Below are 23,273 nucleotides of genomic sequence, written 5' to 3' on the forward strand. Positions count from 1 at the left end.
AGAGGAATGTCATTAAGTTAATGGGAGAGGAAGAGATGTAGGGCACAAGTACAGTGGTTAGATGTAGACAGTGCCCAGGCAATTCATGTATAGTCTCAGAAGGGAATGGGGAGTATATGGAACTGACATGAATAGGTGAGTGGGTAAAGGTCTCATCTGATTGCTTCAGTTTTCTCAGTAAAACAGAAAATAAAATCATCAGTTGAGGGAGAGGATGGAATAGATGTTAGATGTGAAAAGTCAGAGAAGAAATTATGAACATGTCACCTGCAGAGTGAGAAAGTGAGGAACAGGGAAATGCAGGGTGCACTAATGACCTGCTGGGGGGTTAGCAGTCATGACTTAAAGCAAGACCACTCAGTATGATTGTGTGACCTTCTTCAGTTAAGAACAGCTGTATAAATAAAAGCTTAGAATAAACAAAGAACACAATTTAACCCAAGCTGGAGATTTTATTCAGGGAAGTGAACTATGGCAGCGGTTTTCAAACAAGATTGTGCATTGGAATCACTTGAATAACTTGTCAAAATATAGATTGCTGGGCTCCATCTCCAGAGTTTCAGTTTAGTGGGTGTGAGCTGGGGTCTGAGAATATGCATTTCGATCAAGCTCCCAGGTGATGCTAATGCTGTTAGTTGGAAACCATAGTTTAAAATCACTGAGTCAGAGAATGAATAGCTTCAGAAAGGCTGAGGACAATTCAATGGAGGAGATCAAGGGACTGAGGAACTCTTGTATCAGATGTCTCACCCACTGAAAACTCGTAAGAATTGTAGCAAAAATAGTACTGGAGTGTCACAGACCTAGTAGTTAAAATCTTGAAGAAATAAGGAATGTTGGCATGGTAAATGACTGCAATCAGGATGGGTAATGGGTGGTATATCTTGATGAAATTAGTTCAAAGTTGGAGTGTGGGTGTTTCAGGGAACAGAGAGATAAAGATTAGTCTAGAAGCAGAAATGAAAGCAAAAACACTTTATTTTCCTCTGCAGACCCAAGGGACACAGTGGGAAAGAAAAAAGCCACATTTTACATGTGTTTAGTATCTGTAGGGAGAGATGGGTTTCAGTTAGAAGGAGGAGGACAAATGTTTAGAAAAGTTTATGACAGGAAATTTCGCCAGTGAACGATCATTGGTTGAAGAGGGCATAGTAAAAGGGTTTTAGGAGTTACAAGGTTGAATATGGACTCAGATGACTGGATATACAAGGGCAGATGCGGAATGAGGGGTCAGCTTGCATCCCAGACTTCTTATGATGACACTCTCTCTCTCTCTCTCTCTTTTTCTCTCTCTCTCTCTATATATACATGCATATGAATGAAGGGCTTTATTAGGTTAGTCCTGCCAGTCTTAAGGCAGAATGGTGAAGCTGTGAGTGCTGGGCAGATCTATGGGGGAAATCTGAGGTTTAACATGAGCTAGTAGAGTTCTGGGAGTTCCTTTTCACTTTGGTCAAGGGTAGTTTGGAGGCTGGTGGGCTAGAGTTATCAGGAGACTTGGATACTGAGAATCACGTTTGACTTCCATAATTTGGAGTCATTTATCCCAGATTTATCCCAGATTTTTCATTTATCCCACACAAATATTAATAGAAGGGATCACTTTAGTATGTATGTTTTGCTACATATATTTGCTTTTTTTTTTTTACATTTTTAATCATCTATTTTATCATAACTATTTTTCTACACCAGTATTTACATCTCTACCATGTTGAAAACAGGTGGGGACATAACTGAGAAAAAATGGTGATGTAAGGGGACCTGACCTCAGAGGATATTACAGGTAGAGGGGAAAATATGAATTGAACTCATTCTGCAAATTCATATTTGTCACTGGCCAGATCCCTTAACTTTTATTAATCTACCTGGTGATAAGTGAGTTAGAAGGAAGAATGTTTTCCTATTGCAAAATGTCTTGATTTCTATTTAAACATTCCCAGCACCAAACCCAAGAAATCATCAGCACCTATAAAGCTATTGAGAAAAAACATTTCCCTCCACTGAGGGAACTATGACTGGTTAATCTTAATGAAGACATAGATAAAAACTAAGAAAGAGAAAAATGCTGTTTAAATGTGTCCTAAGAAGTTAATAATACATTTCCTTAAAGAATGCTTTGTTATAAAAACTTTCATAATTACTCTGCACTTAAATATACAACACAATTACACAATATCTAAGGTTTGTGAAAACCAAATGGTAGATTATTATCCTAGAAAGGATCTTTATTTCCTCTGATCAGGCTCAGAAGAAAGGGAGTTCGAGTAACAGTGCAAATATTGCAGATCTTCAGAGATTTCTCTGACCTTCTTGGGAATCCAAACAAAAACCAAAACAACAGCTGTACTGAAATTTGCACCACCAGGGAGGCCCATACTTTAAATTTTTTTAAAAAGATTTTATTTATTTATTTTTGTGTGGAACTGGGGTATAGTCCAGAGGTGCAGGGAGTGAGAGGATCCACCAGAGACAGAGTGGGGAGCAAAACAAGCAGATCTACTGAAATACACTGCTAAGGGGAGCAGCAGGTGAGATAGGTGCAGTCTGCAGTGCCCACCATACATGGGTTAGCTCCCTGGCCAGAGATGGAACTCAGGCCACAGTGTATCTGATAGTACTGAGATTTAACCCCTAGGCCATGAGCAAGGCCTCAACCTTAAAATTTTCTACTTTCATGGAAGACTCCTTCCTGCCCTTTGCTCTTTCATTGAAGTAATGTAACTTTCCCCTACCTTTGCTTTCCTAAAATTAAATAAAAATAAACAGCTTTAAAGGGAGAGCAGGGTTTATTATTTTATTTTTTATTTATTTTTTAAAAAAATTATTTATTTATTTATACAAGCACTGGGTACAGTCAGAAGTGTGGGAGGGTGAGAGAATTCACCAGAGCCAGAGCGGGGAGCAGAACAGGCAGACCGACGAAGTACACTGCTGAGGGGAGCAGGCGGCAAGAGAGGCCTACGCACCATGTGGGACCCTCGCCGGTGGCTGGGGATCGAACTGGCGCTGCAAGAGGCTGCAGGCAGCCTTGCAACCCAGCGCTCAAAGGTTGCGCCACCCAGGGAGGCCCAGTGTTTATTATTTTAACCTGTGAACAACTAATAGGCTATTATCTCATAAGGCTAAAAACAGATCAAAAATTACCTATAACACCAGTTATTGGTGGTAATAAAACATAGAACTAAGATATTTATTATGTGAGTTACAAAAGCAGTAGAGTTTCTGTTTTTAAAAATGTTATCTTCCAATGTCAAATATGTCCTCCTCAGTGACTCACTTGGTTGTAATTACTGAACTCTTTGAGACATATCCCTCTTTGTCTCTCCCATAAACTGTTCTCTTATTTTTTTCTAACTCACTTTCAGGTTCATCTACACATCTCAGCTATTCTAGAACCTAGAGGGCTATTTTCTGTCACTTAGAGGCTGTATGAAGAAACATGTACTGACCATTCATTTACAAACCAATGGTAAAGATAACTCAACAAAGTGAATATGTTCAAGTGCAAAGGAAAAAAAAATAGGGACTAAAACATGAGATGAAAAGGAAACTGTTTTAAGTCGAAAGACAGAGGTAGGTTGTAAGTGGACAGGAAAGGGGAGAAAAAGCTATGAAGGTCAGATCTGTACTCATGATGAAGTATTTTGAAATTCTGGGATTATTTGTCTATTTCCAGTAGTACACAGTTTGACTGTCCCCAACTTTTGGCAGTTTTTGCTATTGGTATTTAAATGTTTCCAAGTTCCAAAATATCACACTGAACAATATATAAAGTCTGTTTTGCTGACTGACCATAAAACAATAATCTAGACTAGGAGTCAGCAAATTCTTCTGTAAATGGTCAGAGATAGTAAGTATTTCAAGCTTTAATGTCTCTGTTATAACTACTCAACTTCGTAGGTGGGGCACAAAAGCACACTTAGACCATATATAAATGAATGGGTATGGCCATATTCCAGTAAAACTCCTTACACACACAGGCAGGAGACCAGATACAGCCCATGGACCACAGGCTGCGAACCCCTGACCTAGGGAGACTATTAACCTTTTAATTTCTAAACATCATTCTGGTATTTTTTATTTTAGTCCTCCTGATACAGGTATGAACTTCATTTATTGCTGGAAAATAAATACTGATTACTCTTGAGAAATTATTTTAAAATATACATTAAAATATTAATGACATAATCCTGACAAGTAAATCTTTCTTCTCAGGGATAGTCATCAAAACCACTTCCTATATGTTTCAATTATGTTAAACTTTTTTTAAAAGGTTTATTTATTTATGCATATAAGAACTGGGGTACAGGCCAGAGGTGTGGGGGGTGAGGGGATTCACTAGAGGCAGAGGGGAACAGAACAGGCAGACTGACTGAAATACACTGCTGAGGGGAGCAGTGGGCAAGACAGAAGGGGTCTGCTGCGCCATGTGGGTAGCTCCCTGGCTGGCCAGGGATCCAACTAGTGCTGCAGAGGCTGCGGATAGCTTCACAGTTCTGTATTTAACCCCTTGCGCCACCAGGGAGGACCCAATTATGTTAATCTTTTAACCAAAATGTTTCGAACATCTGAATAATTTTTCAACTGTCTGAAAGGTTTAAAAAGGGTTGACTTAAAATTATCCTAAAAAAAAATCATTCTGTGATGAATCAATGAATGAGAAGACATACAGAATTCACAGAAGTGCTCAGTGATGTTTGAGGCAACTTAGACTCAAATTATCATTTAATAACCTAAAATATGTACTGTTTTAAACTTTAGTGTTGTTGGTAACTAAAACTGTCACAGGAAAACAACAGCTACATGAAGCAAAAGTATTCACCTCATCACAATGTACATTTATTTTTCTTCCCGCTCAAATGAGAATGCTAAAATAATACCTAGCTTTTTAACATGATCATATATATGCCATGTATAATATTCAACCAGTTTAAAAATTTTTTTAACTATGCTTAAGACATACAAAAAGGTACATGAAATGACAAAACACATGCTCTACCACCCAGATTACAAAACGGACCATTAACTAAGCCTACAGAGGCCCTCTTTCTTATTCCCTTCTCTTATTCCCCAGATATTACTCACTTCCAACACTATATTTGGTGTATTCATGTATTTCATCATACTTTTGTACAACTGTACATATCTCTAAGTAATTCATCTCATTATTTTACAACTTGACTTACTGATTTGGCTCTACATCTGAATTGACTCATGTTGACATGCACACTGCATTCTAGCGGGAGAGATGTGCTCACCAAGTGTTTTATGTACTTCCTATGTTTCTTAGCATTTAAGTTGGAATCACTGGAGCAGAAGGGAAGTGTGTCATGTATGGGACAAGGCAGTTAAAAGCACCATGCCTTTCTTTTTCTACTTTAGTGAACTCAAGCCACGTATTCTAGATGGGGAAAAGGGGCAGGAACATGAAGTGTCCATCAGACGTGGTCCCTGAGTGAGGTGGAGTAGAACCTCTTGTCATTCCATGTTTGACATGTAAAATGAAAAAGAAATGATACTGCTGGACATGGACAGACACACACACACATGCACACGCACACAGAGCAAATACCTACTTTCTGGGATTATTCAACAAAAGCACTACTATCATACACAAGGTAGAGTCAAAGCTTTTTTGAAAAACTCTAGTCTTTACGTTCTTTAAAGGCCTACTGAACTAACAATACTTTGACAGTAATTCCTACATGCTTATCTACTGTTTTGGGTGTGTTAGTTTTGTCTCCTCAACCAGATTTAAAGCTCTTTGAGAATCCTGTCTTCTTTTGTACCCCCACAGTGTACTTCAGTCGACAAGGGCACACAGTAAAGATCACTTTACTATTGACTGGGGAAGATGAAAACTAATACAGTCACATGTCACTTAGTGACATGTGGTCAATGATAGCTGTATATAGGATGGTGGTCCCAATAGGCTGAACCATATAGCCAATAATGTATTAGGCTATACCACACCAAGATTTGTATAATTACACTTGTATAACAATAAAATGAAACATTTCTCAGAATGTATCCCTGTTGTTGCTAAGTGATGCCTAACTGTATTAAATATCTCCTTTGTATAAATCACCTTGCTTGTGCTTCACATAAGTTATCTTGATCTATATTTTTACTATATAGATATTAACATTAAGTAATTTCTTTTGGTCACAGGGCTAGGAAGATGGTGGATGTGGGGAGAGCAGTTGAAATCAGTCTATTTGACTCTAGGAGTCTTTGCCTTTATGACTAAACTGAGTGAGACCATTCTAGTGTAGGACAGGAGCTTTAATAGAACACAAAATGGCTAAGAAAAATAGTTTTTGGTTGTAAGTTTTGCAAATTTTATAATATTTCTTTGGAGACTTGTCATGATTCAAATTCTGGGGACAGGGTAGTTGTCTTACCTTGATTACCTCTGGGGTCTGCTGAATCAAAACCACTGAAGTTGTATCTTTAGGTTTATCACCAACAGGACTTCTACAGACTGATAAATTGGTCTGGGAGGAAGCTGTCAAAGTTTCCTGTAGAATTTGCATCATTTCCTTTTCTTGTGATAGGCTCCCTCTGCCCGATTTGCATTCAACTAGTTCTTGAGCAAAGTCTTCAATACTTTCAAGAATTCTTAGTAAGAGTGCTCGATCTTCTTCCTCTATTTTGTGTCCATTAGTTTCAATAATCCTTGTTAGACAGGAAGGTGAGACTTTTTCCACAGGTGACGAGACTTTAGAATTATGCTCAACATCTACAGGCATCTGACTAGTCAATGGACTGTTACTATTTAGAGAGTTAGAGATTTTACTCTTGGTAAGTGGTTCTCTTAGAGAGGTCTCCATTTTCTGTGAAAAAGATTCCAAATCCATCAACAATTTATCTATCTCTTTCTGACTATTAGGATTCATAAAATCTCTGTGGTCTCCCTCTTCAACTTTAGGAACTTTTGATTTAAGGACTTCCTCAGGTAGATTAACAACTGGCTTCTCAAATATCTTACCAATTTCATTTTGCATTGAAATAGGACATTTTTTAAGGTGAGTACTACAGTCTGAAAATTCTGCTCTCTCTTCATTTACTTTTAACAACTCCTGATTAGGTCCATTCTCTGTCCTTTGTCCTTTACCTGATACTTTCTCTCCATCTAATTCTTCTTCAATATAAAGGGTTTCCACTAAGTCACCAGATGAAACATTTTCTAAAGTCTTCATGGTTAATGACTGTGATTGAAGTGGAATATTTTTTAGAGCTTTCGTATCATCTATTGCTAAGTTAGGTAAGGAGTTTGTAGAGTTGTCTGGAATGGATTTTACAGTATCTGTTTTCCTAGAGTTGTGCTTGTCATCTTGTTTTTCTGTAGTTTGAAACTGTGCAGAGTCAGAGTCAGAGGCTGAGAGCTGAACCACATCTTCATACTTAGGGGGTTGTTCAGTGCCAAATATTGGGGAGAAAGGAGTCAGCTGTAAACTAGGCATATTACTGACAAGTTCTGTTAAGTCAATAGCATCATTATTCCCAGACTGCATGAATTCAAATGGTAACTTTTTCAGATATGATGCTAACCTGGTCATCACTGTCATATAAACAGTTTCAGAGCTAGATATTGCATCGTTACCACTTCCTTCATTGATATTGGTCCCTGACTTTTTCTTGATGCATTGTTTTATGATGTCTGTGCATTTTTTCAAGTCCTCAGAGCATTTCAGTAAGATGTCCAAGCACATCTTTATGTCTGTTCCAGAAGAAAATTGATCTATTTTATGTTTTTCCAAAATCTGAGTAACCAGGTCTTCAGAGAAATTTTGAAGAAACATTGAAGTCAGGTTGGTATCAAGTGAGTTTCTATGGGCCAAAGACTTTTCCTCAACTGAAGAACTCCGGAGTAAACCAAAGGTTGGGGAGTTCCCATCATTGTTGTAATGGCCACAGAGCAAGTCAAAATCAACTGACCTCCTATTAAATGAGTCAGACTTAACTTTTCTTCCCTTTTTATAAGCTGCATGGTTAGAATTTTTGAGTTTTTCAAGGGAAAATTCTTTTATTTTCCCACTGGCAAAACTGATTGCTTCTCCTGCAATGTCCTTTAAGTTACAAGTGTTCTGAAATGTAGATCCTTTCTTGACCCTGGGTATGCCTATGAGGGCCTGATGAGGATAGTCACCTTCTGCCAAGGAAAATCCATTTTCATGGGGTAGAAAAATAGAGTCCAGATCTGCATCTTTGAACTGAGACACAGGGATGTGCAAGAGGTCTGCACAAACACTATGATGTACTACAATGCAGTCAAGTCCATGTGTGATGGTGTGGCAGGTTCCAGTGCAATAATGTATAGCTTGCTCAAAACGCCGATCTATTACCACGCTGCTGTAGTGATTCACAGTACTAACCACAAGTCTATAAGTTGCTGCCATAATATCAAATCTACTTAGTGGTAGGACTTGGAAATTTCTAAAACTTGTTTCAAGTAAATTCTGCTAAATGACACTCAGCGGAAAATGTATTTAATGACAACATACAGTGGTTATTTACAAATATAATGACCTTTCCCGCAAGGGGAAACAATTTAAATTTGAGGTCTGGTAACTGTCAAGATACAGTAGTTGCACATGTGTGCTTGTATCAGCAAATCTAATAACTTAATAATTGAGCTTTTTAGCTTTATTTGGTAATATGATACCATAGGGTTATTTTTTTCTTAACCAAAGAATAGCCTTTTAAGTTCTTCAGCAGTTGTATGATGCAGAAATTTATAGTTATAAATCTTAGTTGGTAGTATAGAAGTATTGTGATATCTGAGTCCTCCAACGGTTTAAATGATCCATTTTTTGTTTTCTGTGACTGACAGGAATCTATAATAAAAAGAAATTAAAAGGAAATATGAAATCCCTTTCGATATTACTTGAAATATGATTTCTTAATCTGAGAAAACATTTTATTTCTTCTTCCTTTGCATCCCATATGCAGTTAATCACCAAGCCTTATTGGCTATATCACTGATTGTGATGTTTGATTCATGCCTTTGTTTCATCATATTCTACAGTCCTTACTACCTAGAGTAACAATACCTTAAATCTGCCTTAATACAACTGTTCCCCAGTTTTTTTTTAAACAAAATATTTTATTGATAGGGTATAGCTATTATGCCAAAATTCAGCCATCAGTTTATAACCTCATTTCTCAGCTAAGGTTACTAAGAGCATATTTTACTTAAAACAGAAGCAAAGTACTAAGAATTAAAGTCTTAATTTCACACACTTGAAATAACAATAAAAGCAATAATTCCTCCATATCATGAAAACACAAAACAGTGACAGAAGAAAATGGCATTTAAGATATGTCAGTCTTAAAAAAACAAAAAACAAAAAAAAAAAAAATAAGTTATGTCAGTCTTAATACTACACTGTGAAAACATCTTTATAATTTGTTGTCAGATTGCAAACTTCATAAAGTCATCATTCATTTAAAATAGACAAATGTTGGGCCTCCCCGGTGGCGCAGCGGTTGAGCGCTGGGTTGCGAAGCTGCCCGCGGCCTCTGCGACGCCGGTTCGATCCCCGGCTGCTCCCCGGCCACCGGAGGAGGATCCCACATGGTGCGCAGACCTCTCCTGCCGCCCGCTGCTCCCCTCAGCAGTGTACTTCAGCCCTTCTGCCTGCTCTGCTCCCCGCTCTGGCTCTGGTGAATTCTCTCACCCTCCCGCGCTTCTGACTGTACCCAGTGCATGTATAAACAAGACAAACAAATATAATAAATAAATAAATAAATAAAAAAAAAAAAAAAAAATAAAATAGACAAATGTTTACCAAAAAATAACTTAAAGTTTTATATTTGCTTATAAAATGGTATTTAAAAGACGGACCTATGTAAGGAAACAAAGTCTTTTCAAGACAGATTTTAAACTATAAATATAAAATATACCACAATATTAAAAACCTCAGCTTTCTATAGGAAAATCAATAAAGACAAACCACTCTTTCATAGAAAAATGGCATTTAGAATTACAAATTTAAAATGTAAATTTTATATATGGATTCAATAAGGAAAACATTTAATGTTTTGTTGCTATGATAATCATCATCTATTTTTGTGGAAAACAAAAATAAATGTCTTTTTGAATACTATAAATGAAAACCAAAGGGGGCCTCCCCGGTGGCGCAGCGGTTGAGAGCTGGGTTGCGAAGCTGCCCGCAGCCTCTGCAGCGCCGGTTCGATCCCCGGCTGCTCCCCGGCCACCGGAGGAGGGTCCCACATGGCGCGCAGACCTCTCCTGCCGCCCACTGCTCCCCTCAGCAGTGTACTTCAGTCCTTCTGCCTGCTCTGCTCCCTGCTCTGGCTCTGGTGAATTCTCCCACCCTCCCGTGCCTCTGACTGTACCCAGTGCTTGTATAAATAAATAAAATAAATCTTTAAAAAAAAACAAAAAAAAAAACCCCAAAGGTTAATGTTTACTTTTTCTTTTACAAGCAAGTTTTTTTTTTTTTTTTTAAGATTTACTTATTTATTATTTATACAAGCACTGGGTACAGTCAGAAGCGCGGGAGGGTGAGAGAATTCACCAGAGCCAGAGCAGGGAGCAGAACAGGCAGAAGGACTGAAGTACACTGCTGAGGGGAGCAGCGGGCGGCAGGAGAGGTCTGTGCGCCATGTGGGACCCTCCTCCGGTGGCCGGGGAGCAGCCGGGGATTGAACTGGCGCTGCAGAGGCTGCGGGCAGCTTTGCCACCCAGAGCTCAACCGCTGCGCCACCGGGGAGGCCCTATAAGCAAGTTTTGATGCATTTTTAGGGTTTGATTCCCAGAGGATGTCCTCTACAAATCTTAGAGCTGTACCTCTATTTAGATTGCCAGGCTTTTTCTTGTTTATTATCTCCTTGAACTCTATTCATATATACTGATACTGATTCTTTCCAATTTCTGTTTTACTGGATGTTCCTTAGGTTTCATTCTCTCAGTAAACAAATAAAAGTTAAAAACACTGAATTCAATGTGTAAGCAGAAACAAAATCCACTTCTGCAACAACTCATATCCAGAAACAGACATCATGCTCTTCAGCATCTCATCCAGAGCACCAATATTGATACTCAAGAATTTCTACTGGAGGCCTCCCGGGTGGCACTGGAGTTAAACTCTCAGTACTATCAAGCTATCGCCAGCCACTGCAGCCTGAGTTTGATCCCCGGCTAGGGAGCTGACCCGCATGGCACAGCAGATCTCTCCTGTCATGCCCAGTGCTCCCCTCAGCAGTGTGTTTCAGTAGATCTGCCTGTTCTGCTCCCCACTCTGTCTCTGGTGAAACCATTCACCGTCCCACCCCCTCGCCCCCACCACATACATCTCTGGCCTATACCCCAGTTCTTGTATGCATAAATAAATAAAAATAAATCTTAAAAAAAAAAGAATTTCTATTAAACCAGTGTTTTTGTGTCCTTTGGGTAGATCCCTAGGAGTGGAATTGCCTGGTCGTAAGGTAGCTCCTTATTTAGTAGACTGAGGAACCTCCAGACAGCTTTCCATAGTGGCTGGACCAGTTTGCATTCCCACCAGCAATGTAGGAGAGTTCCTTTTTCACTGCATCCTCGTCAACATTTATAGTTGCTTGTTTTTTTGATATGTGCCATTCTTACTGGTGTAAGGTGCTACTATCTCAGTGTGGTTTGAATTTGTATTTCCCTGATTATAAGGGATGCTGAACATTTTTTCAAATGCCTGTTGGCCATTTGCATTTCCTCCTTGGAGAAATGTCTTTTAAGTTTCTGCCCATTTCTTGACTGGATTGTTTATTTTGTTTTTGTTGAGTCGTGTGAGTTCTTTGTATATCTTTGTGACCAGTCCCTTATCAGTTGACTGGAGTGCAAGGATTTTTTCCCAATCAGTGGAGTGTCTCTCTGTTTTGGTTAATGTCTCTTTTGCTGTGTACCTGTACACCTATGTTTATTGCAGCACTATTTACAATAGGTAAAACCTGGAAACAGCCCAAATGCCCCCAAAATAGATGACTGGGTCAAGAAGATGTGACATATACACACAGTGGAATATTATTCAGCAAATCAAAAAATATAAACTCATGCCATTTGCAGCAACGTGGATAGAACTAGAAGGAATTATGCTCAGTGAAATAAGTCAGAAGGAAAGAGAAAAGTATCGGATGGTTTCACTTATAGCAGGATACAGGGGAACCAAATAAGACATCAGTATAAAAAAAAAATAACAGTACAAAACACAACAAAGCAAAAACAGACAATTATAAATCAGAGACATCCTGCAGGAGAGGAGGAGGGAGAGGGATCAGAGGGAGGGAGGGAGGAGCACAGGGGACTGAGGTGATGGTACATGGGTGCACTGGTGAAGGAAACTCTATGGGGACTACACCTGAGGGGGTGGGGGGAAGCAAATATTGTTTAAAAATGAACAATGATCATTAAAAAAAAATTTAAAAAGTAAAAAAACAAAGCTACAGTAAAAAAAAAAATTTTCTACTGGATATGGTCTTCATCAATTTCATTACCTGTTGTTATTATCAACTCAAGGCCTTCCAGTCCTGTCTCCTGAAAAACAGGAAGCAGTGACCTCAGTTGGTATTTCTTATACCTTACATTTTCCTTGTCTCTAAATATGACACTAACAAGCTTTGATTTAGACAGCTTTTTCATTTTCCTCAGTTCAAGAATCCAACATACACTGTGGGAGTTCTACCTCCTTTGATTCATTTTTAAGACTTTCACTATGTCTCCATCTACCTTTAACCTTATTTTCTAACACTGCCTTGAACCAACCTTTTGCTTCCATCAAACTAATCTTTTCAAAGACTGCCAATACACAGTTTTTGTTCTTGATTCCACAACTTCCTCTATATTTGGAAATTCTTCTACTTTTTTCTTACTATCTAAGAGAACAATAACCTTTATTGCTCTTGATTTCATCCTCTCAGATCCTGTCACAAACAGGTATCTCTCTTACCATCACTAGGATAGCATTTACTTAATCATTCTCATGCTCTAAAAAAAAAAGGCTTTAAAACCAAAATGTAGTTGCTTTCCAAAAAGGTTCAATCAATATATTCATTCAAAAAATATTGAGTACTTACTATGTAAGAGGCACTTGCTAAGCACCAGGTATATAAGTGTGAATAAAATAAAGTCCCTGTCCTTACTGGAGCTGACAATCTAGTTGGAAAAACAAGAACAACATGTAAGTAAAAATATAACTTAGATGGTGATATGTTAAAAAAAAATAGCAGTGCAGAAGGATTGAGAAAGGATGAGAGGGTGCTGTGTTATAAAGGGCAGTCAGGGAAGACCTCACTGACATGTGAGCAGAGACCTGAAAGAAAAATGGGAATAAGCTTGTGGAGGTATTAGGCTAAATCATCTCATATAGAGTAACTCTAAGTGCATGCTGGATCTACTGTATGATAAAGATGCTAGAGTCACAGGAACAAAGACAGCAAGGCAGGCAGTGTGGGAGATGAAGCAAAAAAGGAAAGGTGGGAATCTAAATCATGCAGGGTCTACAGACTACCATGATGAATTTGGCTTTAATTCTGAGTGAACTGAGAACCAACAGGTGGTTACTGAGTAGAGTAATGACATGGTCAGACTTACATTTTAAATTGGTAAATTTGGCTTCTGTGTTCAAAGGAGACTGTAGAGGAATAAGAAAACAGGGAAATAAGTTAGGGGGTTATTACAATAAATTAGGTAAGAAGGCTGGAGGGTCTGGACCAGGATAGGCAGTGTGGATATGTTTAGATGCCATCTATATTTTAAAGGTGAAGACAATATAAATTGCAGAAGGACAGAATGTGCACTACCACTCTATTAGGGATCATGCAATAAGGCAATGATAGAAGGAGCTGATAGCAATGAAGAAGAGTATCAGATGACATTTCACAATGTCATCAATAACACTTTTTTCTTAAGTGTCCCAATATCACTTTTAATTTTAATTTTTTAAAATTAAGGTAACATTGGTTCACAACAATGTTGTGATTCAGAAATGTAGGGTCACACCTGTTTTAATGATAAAAACCTTGCCCATTTCATAATGGGTAAAGATTGTATTGCTGTTTTTAATCCTAGAAAACTAGTTTGCTTACTGTTGTATATCTCCTTGATTGTTTATTCATGTCCTTTGCTAATAACTATCAAAACCAGGAAATTGACATAGGCATTATGAATTGAACTATAGGTCTTGCTTGGATTTTACCAATTTTTTAAGCACTTATTCACTCCTTCCTTCTAAAGGAACTACCACCATTATCAAGATACAGAACTATCTCAAAAAAAGCCCATATACTACCTTCTGTAGTCACACATTTGCCCCAGTCCTAGCCCCTGTGACCACTGACCTGTTCTCCCTCATTATAATTTTGTAACTTCAAGAATGTTTTTTGTATGGAAGCATATAGTATGTAAACTTTTTAGATTGGCTTCTCTATGCAACAATTTTGAGAGTCATCCACTTTACTACATGAATTAACAGTTCATCCCTATTTTATCGATGAGTTGTATTCCACTGAATGGAATATCACAGTTTGTTTACCTATTCACCCACTTAAGGATACTTATGTTGTTTCCAATTTTTGGCTGTTACAAATAAAGCTGCTGTGAATATTAGCCACAGGTTTTTGTGTGAACTTAGTTTTCATTTCTCTAGGTCAATGCCCATGAGTGTGATCATCAGATTGTATGTTAAGCATATTTTTATACGAAACTGCCAAACTGTTTTATGAGATTGCCCATATCACTTTGTTTTTGGCTGATTCCACATCCTCATGAGCATCTGGGATTGTATTTTCTATTTTAGCCATTTAATAGGTATGTCACGTTATCTCATTGTGGCTTAAAGTTACATTTAAATGACTAATGATGTTGAACATCATTTCCCATGTTTAGTAACCAATCCCATATCTTCTTTGGAGAACTGCTTTTTAAATCTTTCGCCCATTCTAACTTTAAGTTAAAAAGTCACATGTGGCTTATGGTCACCATATTAAAAAGTATAATTGTAGATAATAAAAATGCAGCTTTTAGAAATTCGGAGACTTTAAAAGAAAATGCAAGGAAAAAAGGGACATAAGGGGCCTCCCCGGTGGTGCAGCGGTTGAGCGCTGGGTTGCGAAGCTGCCTGCAGCCTCTGCGGCGCCGGTTCGATCCCCGGCTGCTCCCCGGCCACCGGGGGAGGGTCCCACATGGTGCGCAGACCTCTCCTGCTGCCCGCTGCTCCCCTCAGCAGTGTACTTCGGTCCTTCTGCCTGCTCTGCTCCCCGCTCTGGCTCTGGTGAATTCTCTCACCCTCCCGCTCTTCTGACTGTACCCAGTGCTTGTAAAAATAAATAAATAAATAATAATAATTTTTTTTAAAAAAGGGACATATGGTAAAAATGAAGACTGGCAAGTTTTAAAAATGAAATTTGATAGATGTTATAAATAATCTTTCTGAGAAAGAAAATAGGTGGGAAGAAGCATTAACAAAGTAATTACAAATCTAGGTGTTTAAGTTTTGAAGGGAGGTGAATAATGGAGAAGGGGAGCATATAACAAGGTCAAACCCATGAGGAGGCACCATTTCAATGAGAAATATCTAGTCTAAAATGATTTGAATTTTTAAAAAATACCAGAGAAATTAAGATTACTTCCCTGGTATTTGGTTCAGATCTGTAGGTATCAAATTCTGCCTTTTTATTCAGCCCATGAGGTTGAACTGTCCAGCTGAAATTCTACCCAAGGAATCTAATCCAACTATATTCACTCAGACATGCAATCTAATTCAGAACAACAAGGATATTCTATTATCTCTAAGTGAGAATCAAGCTTCCTGGGCTTGAATTCCAGCCCTGCCACTTACAGCACGTTTCCTTATATAACCTAGCCAACTTTGTCAGCCCATTTCACCTATAAGATGGAGATAACAATAGTACCCACCTCATGAGGGTTAATACATGTCAAATACTTGGAACAATGCCAATATACAGGAAGTGCTCAATAACTGTTAGCTATTATTGACATTATTCTCTCATCAAACATTTTCTACTCTGAGCTAGGATCTGAGAGAATCATACTAGCTAATTCATCATGAGGGTCCTCAGTGCACTTAGTTTTTAATGAAGGCAATGTCAGAGGTAGGCACTATTGGTATCAAGAGGACTAGGGCAGAGTTTCTGTTTCTCCCCATTTTGTACTCACAATTAATTCACGTTCTTTCAGAAAAGAAAAATATTTGTAAGTAAAAAACATTTTAGTTACCTATATCACCATCAGAAATAACCACTGTTAACATTCCTGTGTATATACATCCTGACATTTGAAAATTTGTAAATGTACACTTTTTGGATACAGACTCTTTCTAAAGTCTTCTGTTGTTTTAAAAAATTTTTATATATTTTTTACATCATTGTTCATTTTTTTCCTGTTAGCTCTTTTAATTATATTTTTTAATATTTTATTTTATATAATTCTTACATCATTTTTCATTTTTGCACAATGTATGCATTTTCATTTTGGTTATATTCCCCATACAATTGCACCCCCGCTTATTTTGACCCTAATCCTTCCTCTCCCCAGCCCCCCCACTTAGTGTGTCTCTGGTTTATAGTTGCTTGTTGATTTTGATTTTTACTTTGTATTAATTAGTGTTTTTCCTGGTCCCTTATTTAGGTTTTCTAAATTCCTGCTATAAGTGAGACCATCCGGTATTTTTCTTTTTCTTTCTGACTTATTTCGCTGAGCATGATCCCTTCTAGCTCCATCCATGTTTGCTCCCCGCCCCCCCAAGGTGTAGTCCCCATAGAATTTCCTTCACCAATGCACCTGTGCACCATCACCACAGTCTCCTGTGCTCCTCCCTCCCTCTGGTCTTTCTCCCTCCTCCTCTCCTGCAGGATGTCTCTGGTTTATAATTGTCTGTTTTTGTGGGGTTTTTTTTGTGTGCTTTATATTATTGTTATTTTTTTCTCTGATGTTTTATTTGGCTTCCCTATATTCCTTCTATAAGTGAAACCATCCTATGTTTTTCTTTTTCCTATAAATATACATTTTAAAATAAAAATTGGACCATACATAAAAATAAAACAACTTATTTCAAACTAGCAGTATCTCAAGAATATATTCCATGTCAAAAAAGATCTAGGTGATTTTAATGATAAATAACATCCTATCAAATAGGATATAAAAGAATTCATTTAGCCATCTGCTATTACTGAACATTAAGGTTATTTACTGTTTATTTTTATTTATTTTTTTTTGTGGGACCCTCGCTGGAGGCCCGGGAACGAACTGGCGCTGCAGATGCTGCGGGCAGCCTTGCAGCCCAGTGCTCAACTGCTGCGCCACCAGGGGAGGCCCTGTTTATTTTTTTAAATCAACAATGACACACACACACTTCTTCCACCTGCCTTCATCTGTAAAGAAGGTTACAAGAAAAAAAGGGTCATTCAGTCATCAAGGAGGTAGTGACAGAGAATACACCACCAACATTCACAAGTGTATCTATGGAGTGGGCTTCAAGAAGTATGACCCTCCAGCACTAAGAGATGAGAAAATTTGCAATGAAGGAAATGGGCAGTCCAGATGTGTGCAGTGATACCAGGTTCAACAAAGGCGTCTGGGGCAAAAGAATAAGAAAAGGCCCATGTTGTATCCATGTGTGGTAATCCATAAAACTAAAGACGACGAATATTCACCAAACAAGCTATATATGCTGGTTACCTAAATATCTGTCACCACTTTGAAAAATCTACAGTGTAGATGAGAATTAACCATTGGTTGATCAAATGAAAGTTATAAAATCACACACATTCTTATAGCACACTTTTTATTATAGTTCAGTTATTTTCTTAGGATATAGTCCATGGAGAGCACAGTGCCAAAAGGGATGGGTGTGTACATATACATACATTTTTAAAAGGTTCTTAGATACACAGGGTCACTTTCCCTTCTCCAAAACCCACAAATTCATACATCCAATATCATTGTAGGAGTCACTTTATTTCCCCATGCTTTCTAAATAATGCTGTTTTTAAATCTTTGCTAATTTGATAGATGAAAAAATGGAAGTGCAATGTTTTAATTTGCATTTTCTTTATTATTGGTGAGACTAAACATCTTTTTATTTACTTAGCAGAAATGTCGTGCTGCTCTTTTATGAAGTCCCATTTTGTGTTCTTTGTCCATTTGGGGAAAGAACATCTAAATCAGATCAGGGAAGCCTTCCTAAAATAAGTGATGTATGTACCTAGTTCTGGAAACTCAATGAGAAGTAGACCAAGAGAAAGGGAAGACTACCCTAGGCATAGGGAAACCCACATATGTAGATTCAGAGGACTTAATGTAGTGCAAAGGGTTCAAAACTACTAGGTGCAGCTGTTTTCACTGGGGGGAATACACAGATAAGCAAGAGGGGAGGAAACCAGACAATAGCAGAAACTAGACCACAGATTATCTGCATGCTAAAGAGACAGAATTTAATTTAATACTGAAAACTGTAGGAAAAACAAAGACTTTTAGACTGTGGAAGAAGATGAGATTTATGCTTTAGAAAGATCTCTCAGCAGCAGATGTAGAGGTAACAGTGCCAGGTTTGCAGAGGCAGATTACTCAGGTGAATGCATAAAGTGAAAAGGACTCTAGGTTGAGAACAGTGCTGGGCACAGGTGCCATCTCAGGTTAAACAGAAGAACAGAATTCGGGCCTCCCCGGTGGCGCAGCGGTTGAGCGTTGGGTTGCGAAGCTGCCCGCGGCCTCTGTGGCGCCGGTTCGATCCCCGGCTGCTCCCCGGCCACTGGAGGAGGGTCCCACATGGCGCACAGACCTCTCCTGCCGCCCGCTGCTCCCCTCAGCAGTGTACTTCGGTCCTTCTGCCTGCTCTGCTCCCTGCTCTGGCTCTGGTGAATTCTCTCACCCTCCCGCGCTTCTGACTGTACCCAGTGCATGTATAAACAAAACAAACAAACAAACAAAAAAATAAATAAATTAAAAAAAAAAAAAAAAAAAGAACAGAATTCTAGGAAGTAAGAGCCAATAAAGTAGCAAGGAAACAAGGAAGAAATGTAGTTTCACATAGTCTCAAGAAAAGAATTAAGAGAGGATCTAAGGATCTAACTAGTGTTAGATCCTGCTGAGAGTTTAAGGAAAAACAAAAATAAAATTACCAAATGGACTTGCCAATATGAAGGTCATTGGTAACCTTAGTAAAGTGCAATTAAAAAAAAAAAATCCCAGACTAAGGGATAGTTCTAGAGACTATACTTGTATACAAGTGATATATAATTAAAAATATTTGTATACAGTATTCTTTCAATAATTAAGAAAATGTCTAGTTTGACTTTTATTAATAGTGTATTAAATAATGTTTTATATTTTTTGATTTGGTGAAATATGGTAAAAGTTTATCCAATCAGTCCAAACATCTGTTGTATCAAGAAATCATAGTTAATTATTCTGTTTACATTCATTCCACCTCAGGTCTTGCATGCTGCCTATCCAAAACTTTTGTTTTTCTTGTTACTTTCATCCTTGTAAAGAGCCATGGTCTGTTTAAACATCTTCTGCAACTTCAAAGTGCATTCAATACTTATTACCAATTTGAGCAATTTATGATTACTCTAATAAGTGGCTCCTGGTATTCTTCCAGAGTAAACAACTATCTAGCCATAATTGATAAAGTAAATTTGCTGTGAAACAAAGGTATGGAGATAATGAACAAGAAGGGTTAGGAGGGAGAAGACCTGCATGAAGGAGGGGTTAGGTTGGACCATATAAGCAAAAAAGAATTCTACAAAGGCAGAGATATGTAAAGGCCTGTGTGTTTGGAGATTAAAAAAGTTTGATACTGCTGCAGCTGAAAATGTACCGTATGGCTTTTAAGGTTTTAGGGTCTCCTCCTCGAAGCAGTAAGAACAAAATTAAAATGTAAACTCTATCTTCAAAGAACCTAGAAGATACCTGAAACCCCAAATCACTATATATGAATATTTAAAGCAACAGCAGGAATGGCAAATTACTAAGCAGAGTTGAGGAAGAAGAGATCCTGTGGCAAGCAAACCAATTCACCCTCCACAATTAAATAAATAAAGATCTAGATTTGGAGGTACCAGGTACCATATAAAATGGGCAAAGGTAGAGGGCTCAATATAGAGGGATTGTTTCAAAGTCTACAGAAGGACCTCCATAGCCTTACTCCACAAACTCGGAAAATCATTCTTCCTTCACTCTGCTCAAGACAGTCAGTTTATTTACTGGTGAAGAAAAAACAAAAAACAAAAAACAAACCTTAACCAGAGAAGCAGCACCAAGAGTCATCAAATACAGAGGGAGGTAAATAAGTAAAAATAAAAGAAAATTGAATAAAAGTCTACATTCTGAATAATAAGCTCACCAGTTCCCTTTCCCCTGCGTAGGCCCAGGTCACTAGAAACCTTATTGCTTCCAGTTTTCAGTCCCTACCATAGATTAAAGAATACTGTTCTACCAGACATAAGACCTGAAACCATAAAATATATAGAAGAAAAAACAGGCCAAACACTACGTGACATACACCTCAATAACATCTTTAAAGGGCTTCCCTGGTGGCACAGCGGGGGAAGCTGTGCTGAAGCTGTCTGCAGCCTTTGCAGCGCTGGTTGGATTCCCAGCCGGCCAGGGAGAGTCCCACATAGCGAGGCAGACCTCTCCTGTCTCGCCTGCTGTTCTCTTCAGCAGTGTTTTCGGTCTGTCTGCCTGTTCTGCTCCCTGCTCTGTCTCTGGTGAATTCTCTAACCCTCCCAAACCTCTGGTCTGTACCCCAGTGCTTGCATAAATAAATCTTAAAAAAAAATTATTAAAAAAAATCTTTAAAGACACATTACCCAAAGCAAAGATAGTGAAGGAAAGGATAAACAGCTGGAACTACATCAAATTAGAGAGCTTCTGTACAGCAAAAGAGACATAAGCCAAAATAAAGAGACACTCCACTTATTGGGAGAAAATTTTTGCACACATTACTAATGATAAGGGACTGATCTACAAAGATCTACAAAGAGCTGACGAAACTCAACAAAGTACAACCCAGTCAAAAAATGGGCAGAAGAGCTAAAAAGAAACTTTTCCAAAGAGGAAATGCAAATGGCCAACAGGCATATGAAAAAATGTTCAACATCACTTGTAATCAGGGAAATGCAAATCAAAACTACAATGAGATACCATATTACACCAGTAAGAATGGCACATATTAAAAAAAACTAGCAATAACAAATGTTGGCGAGGAGGTGGAGAAAAAGGAGCTCTCTTACACTGCTGGCGGGAATGCAACCTGGTCCAACCACTATGGAAAGCTGTAAGGAGGTTCCTCAAATTGCTTAAAATGGAGCTTCCATATGATCCAGCAATTTCACTCCTAGGAATCTACCCAAAGGACACGAAAACATTAATTCAAAAGGACACCTGCACTTCTATGTTTACTGCAGCACTGTTTACAATAGCTAAGCTATGGAAACAACCCAAATGCCCAAAAATAGACGAATGGATCAAGAAGATGTGGTAAATATACACAATGGAATATTACTTGGCAATCAAAAAGGATAAACTCATTTCATTTGAAACATCATGCATGGAGTTGGAAGGGATTATGCTCAGTGATATAAGCCAGAAAGAAAAAGAAAAAATATCGGATGGTTTCACTTACAGGAAGAATGTACAGGAACCAAATAAGAGATCAGGAAAAAAAATAACCATAATAAAGTAAAAATCAAAATGAACCAGCAACCATAGAGCAGAGATAATTCTGTAGGCGAGAAGGAAGGAGAAGGATCAAGACAGTGGTGGGAAGAGCACAATGAACTATGGTGACGGTGCACAGGTGAATTGGTGCTGTGAATTTCACAGGTAAATTATACATTGTACAAAAATAAAGGATGATGTAATAAATAAATAAATAAATAAATAAATAAATAAAGTACGGTTCTAGAGATAAGAAATCCCATCTATCCACATGATTGCCTTATATTGAAGCCCAATAACTGATAAATGCCACCCACACAGAGCTCCCTTTCAGTCTTTTAGAGGCTCACCTTTATTTTAAACAAACTGTATTAATGTACAATTTACATACAAAAATGTACATAGCAAGTATATAGTTCAATGAAATTTAACCAGAACCACTATTACTCTTAGAATATTTACATCAAAAACAATCCCTGTGCCCTTTACCTATCAATTCCCCTTACTCACAATATCTGACAACCACTGATCTGATTCCTACCACCACATATAAGTCCTGCCAATTCTAGATCTTCATGTGAATGTAATGTTACTATATATGTGTACATGTATGTATCTATACACACACAGATATGGATAGGTAGACAGACAAACATATTCAGTCTGGCTTCTCTCATTTAGCATAATAGTTCTAAGATTCATCCTTGTTACTATATATATATCAGTTGTATATTTCTTTTTATTGCTTAGTGCATATTCTACTGTTACTAATACAGCAAAATTTATCTTACCTATTTACCAACTGATGGACATTTGGGTTACTTCTAATTTGGGCTATGGACATTCAAGCAAGTCTTTTTGTGGGTATGTTTAATTTTTTTTTAAAGATTTATTTATTTATGCATACAAGAGCTGGGGTACAGGCCAGAGATGCGGGAGGTGAGAGGATTCACCAGAGACAGAGTGGGGAACAGAACAGGCAGATTGACTGAAGTACACTGTTGAGGGGAACAGCAGGCAAGTCGGGAGAGGTCTGCTGCACCATGTGGGTTGCTCGATGGCTGGCTGGGGATCGAACTCATGCTGCAGAGGCTGCAGATTGCTTCATAGTGCGGTGCTTAACCCCTTGAGCCACCAGGAAGACCCCTGTTTTAATTTCTTTAGGGTAATTAAGTATAGAATTACTGAGTCATGATAAACATAAATTTAACTTTATAAAAATCTGTCCAATTGTTTCCCAAAGTGGCACTACAATTTTACATGCTCATCAGCAATACTTGAGAATACTAATGGCTCTACATCCTTTCAGATAGTTGTTAGTTTCTTTAATTTCAGTCATTTCTAAGGGTGTGAAGTGGTAACCTATTGTGGTTTTAATGTGCATTTTCCTGATAACCAACAATGTTGAGCATTTTTTCCATATACTTAGCAGTCTTCTTTTGTGAAGTGCCTTTTCAAATTTTTTGTGATCTCTTTTATTACTGAGTTCTAAGAGTTCATTTATATATTTTAGACTATCTCCTAATTTATAACTTCCCTTTCTGTTTTCTTAGCAGTATTTTTTAAGTGGAGGTTTCAATCCTACAAATTT

The 23,273-nt window shown here is 38.0% G+C and overlaps 1 protein-coding gene across 5 annotated transcripts in view; it reads right to left on the reverse strand.

Moving 5' to 3' along the window:
• PPP2R3A (protein phosphatase 2 regulatory subunit B''alpha) overlaps window positions 1-23,273 on the reverse strand; it is a 152,627-nt gene that overhangs the window by 88,045 nt on the left and 41,309 nt on the right. Inside the window, exons 2-5 of one of the 5 annotated variants that reach the window (XM_054700808.1) lie at window positions 13,592-13,631; window positions 13,075-13,153; window positions 12,496-12,535; window positions 6,405-8,840 (exon numbers count right to left, since the gene is read on the reverse strand). The exons of 1 other annotated variant lie outside the window; for it this stretch is intronic. In XM_054700808.1, coding sequence (XP_054556783.1) covers window positions 6,405-8,402 — 1,998 coding nt within the window. In that variant the 5' untranslated portion in view covers window positions 8,403-8,840; window positions 12,496-12,535; window positions 13,075-13,153; window positions 13,592-13,631. The remainder of the gene's footprint in view (window positions 1-6,404; window positions 8,841-12,495; window positions 12,536-13,074; window positions 13,154-13,591; window positions 13,632-23,273) is intronic. 3 more of the 5 variants (XM_054700809.1, XM_054700810.1, XM_037525936.2) reach the window with 3 other exon arrangements.

The sequence above is a fragment of the Talpa occidentalis genome, unplaced genomic scaffold (genome assembly GCF_014898055.3).
Source record: "Talpa occidentalis isolate TD23 unplaced genomic scaffold, MPIMG_talOcc4v2.1 talOcc4.4, whole genome shotgun sequence".
NCBI lineage: Eukaryota > Metazoa > Chordata > Mammalia > Eulipotyphla > Talpidae > Talpa > Talpa occidentalis.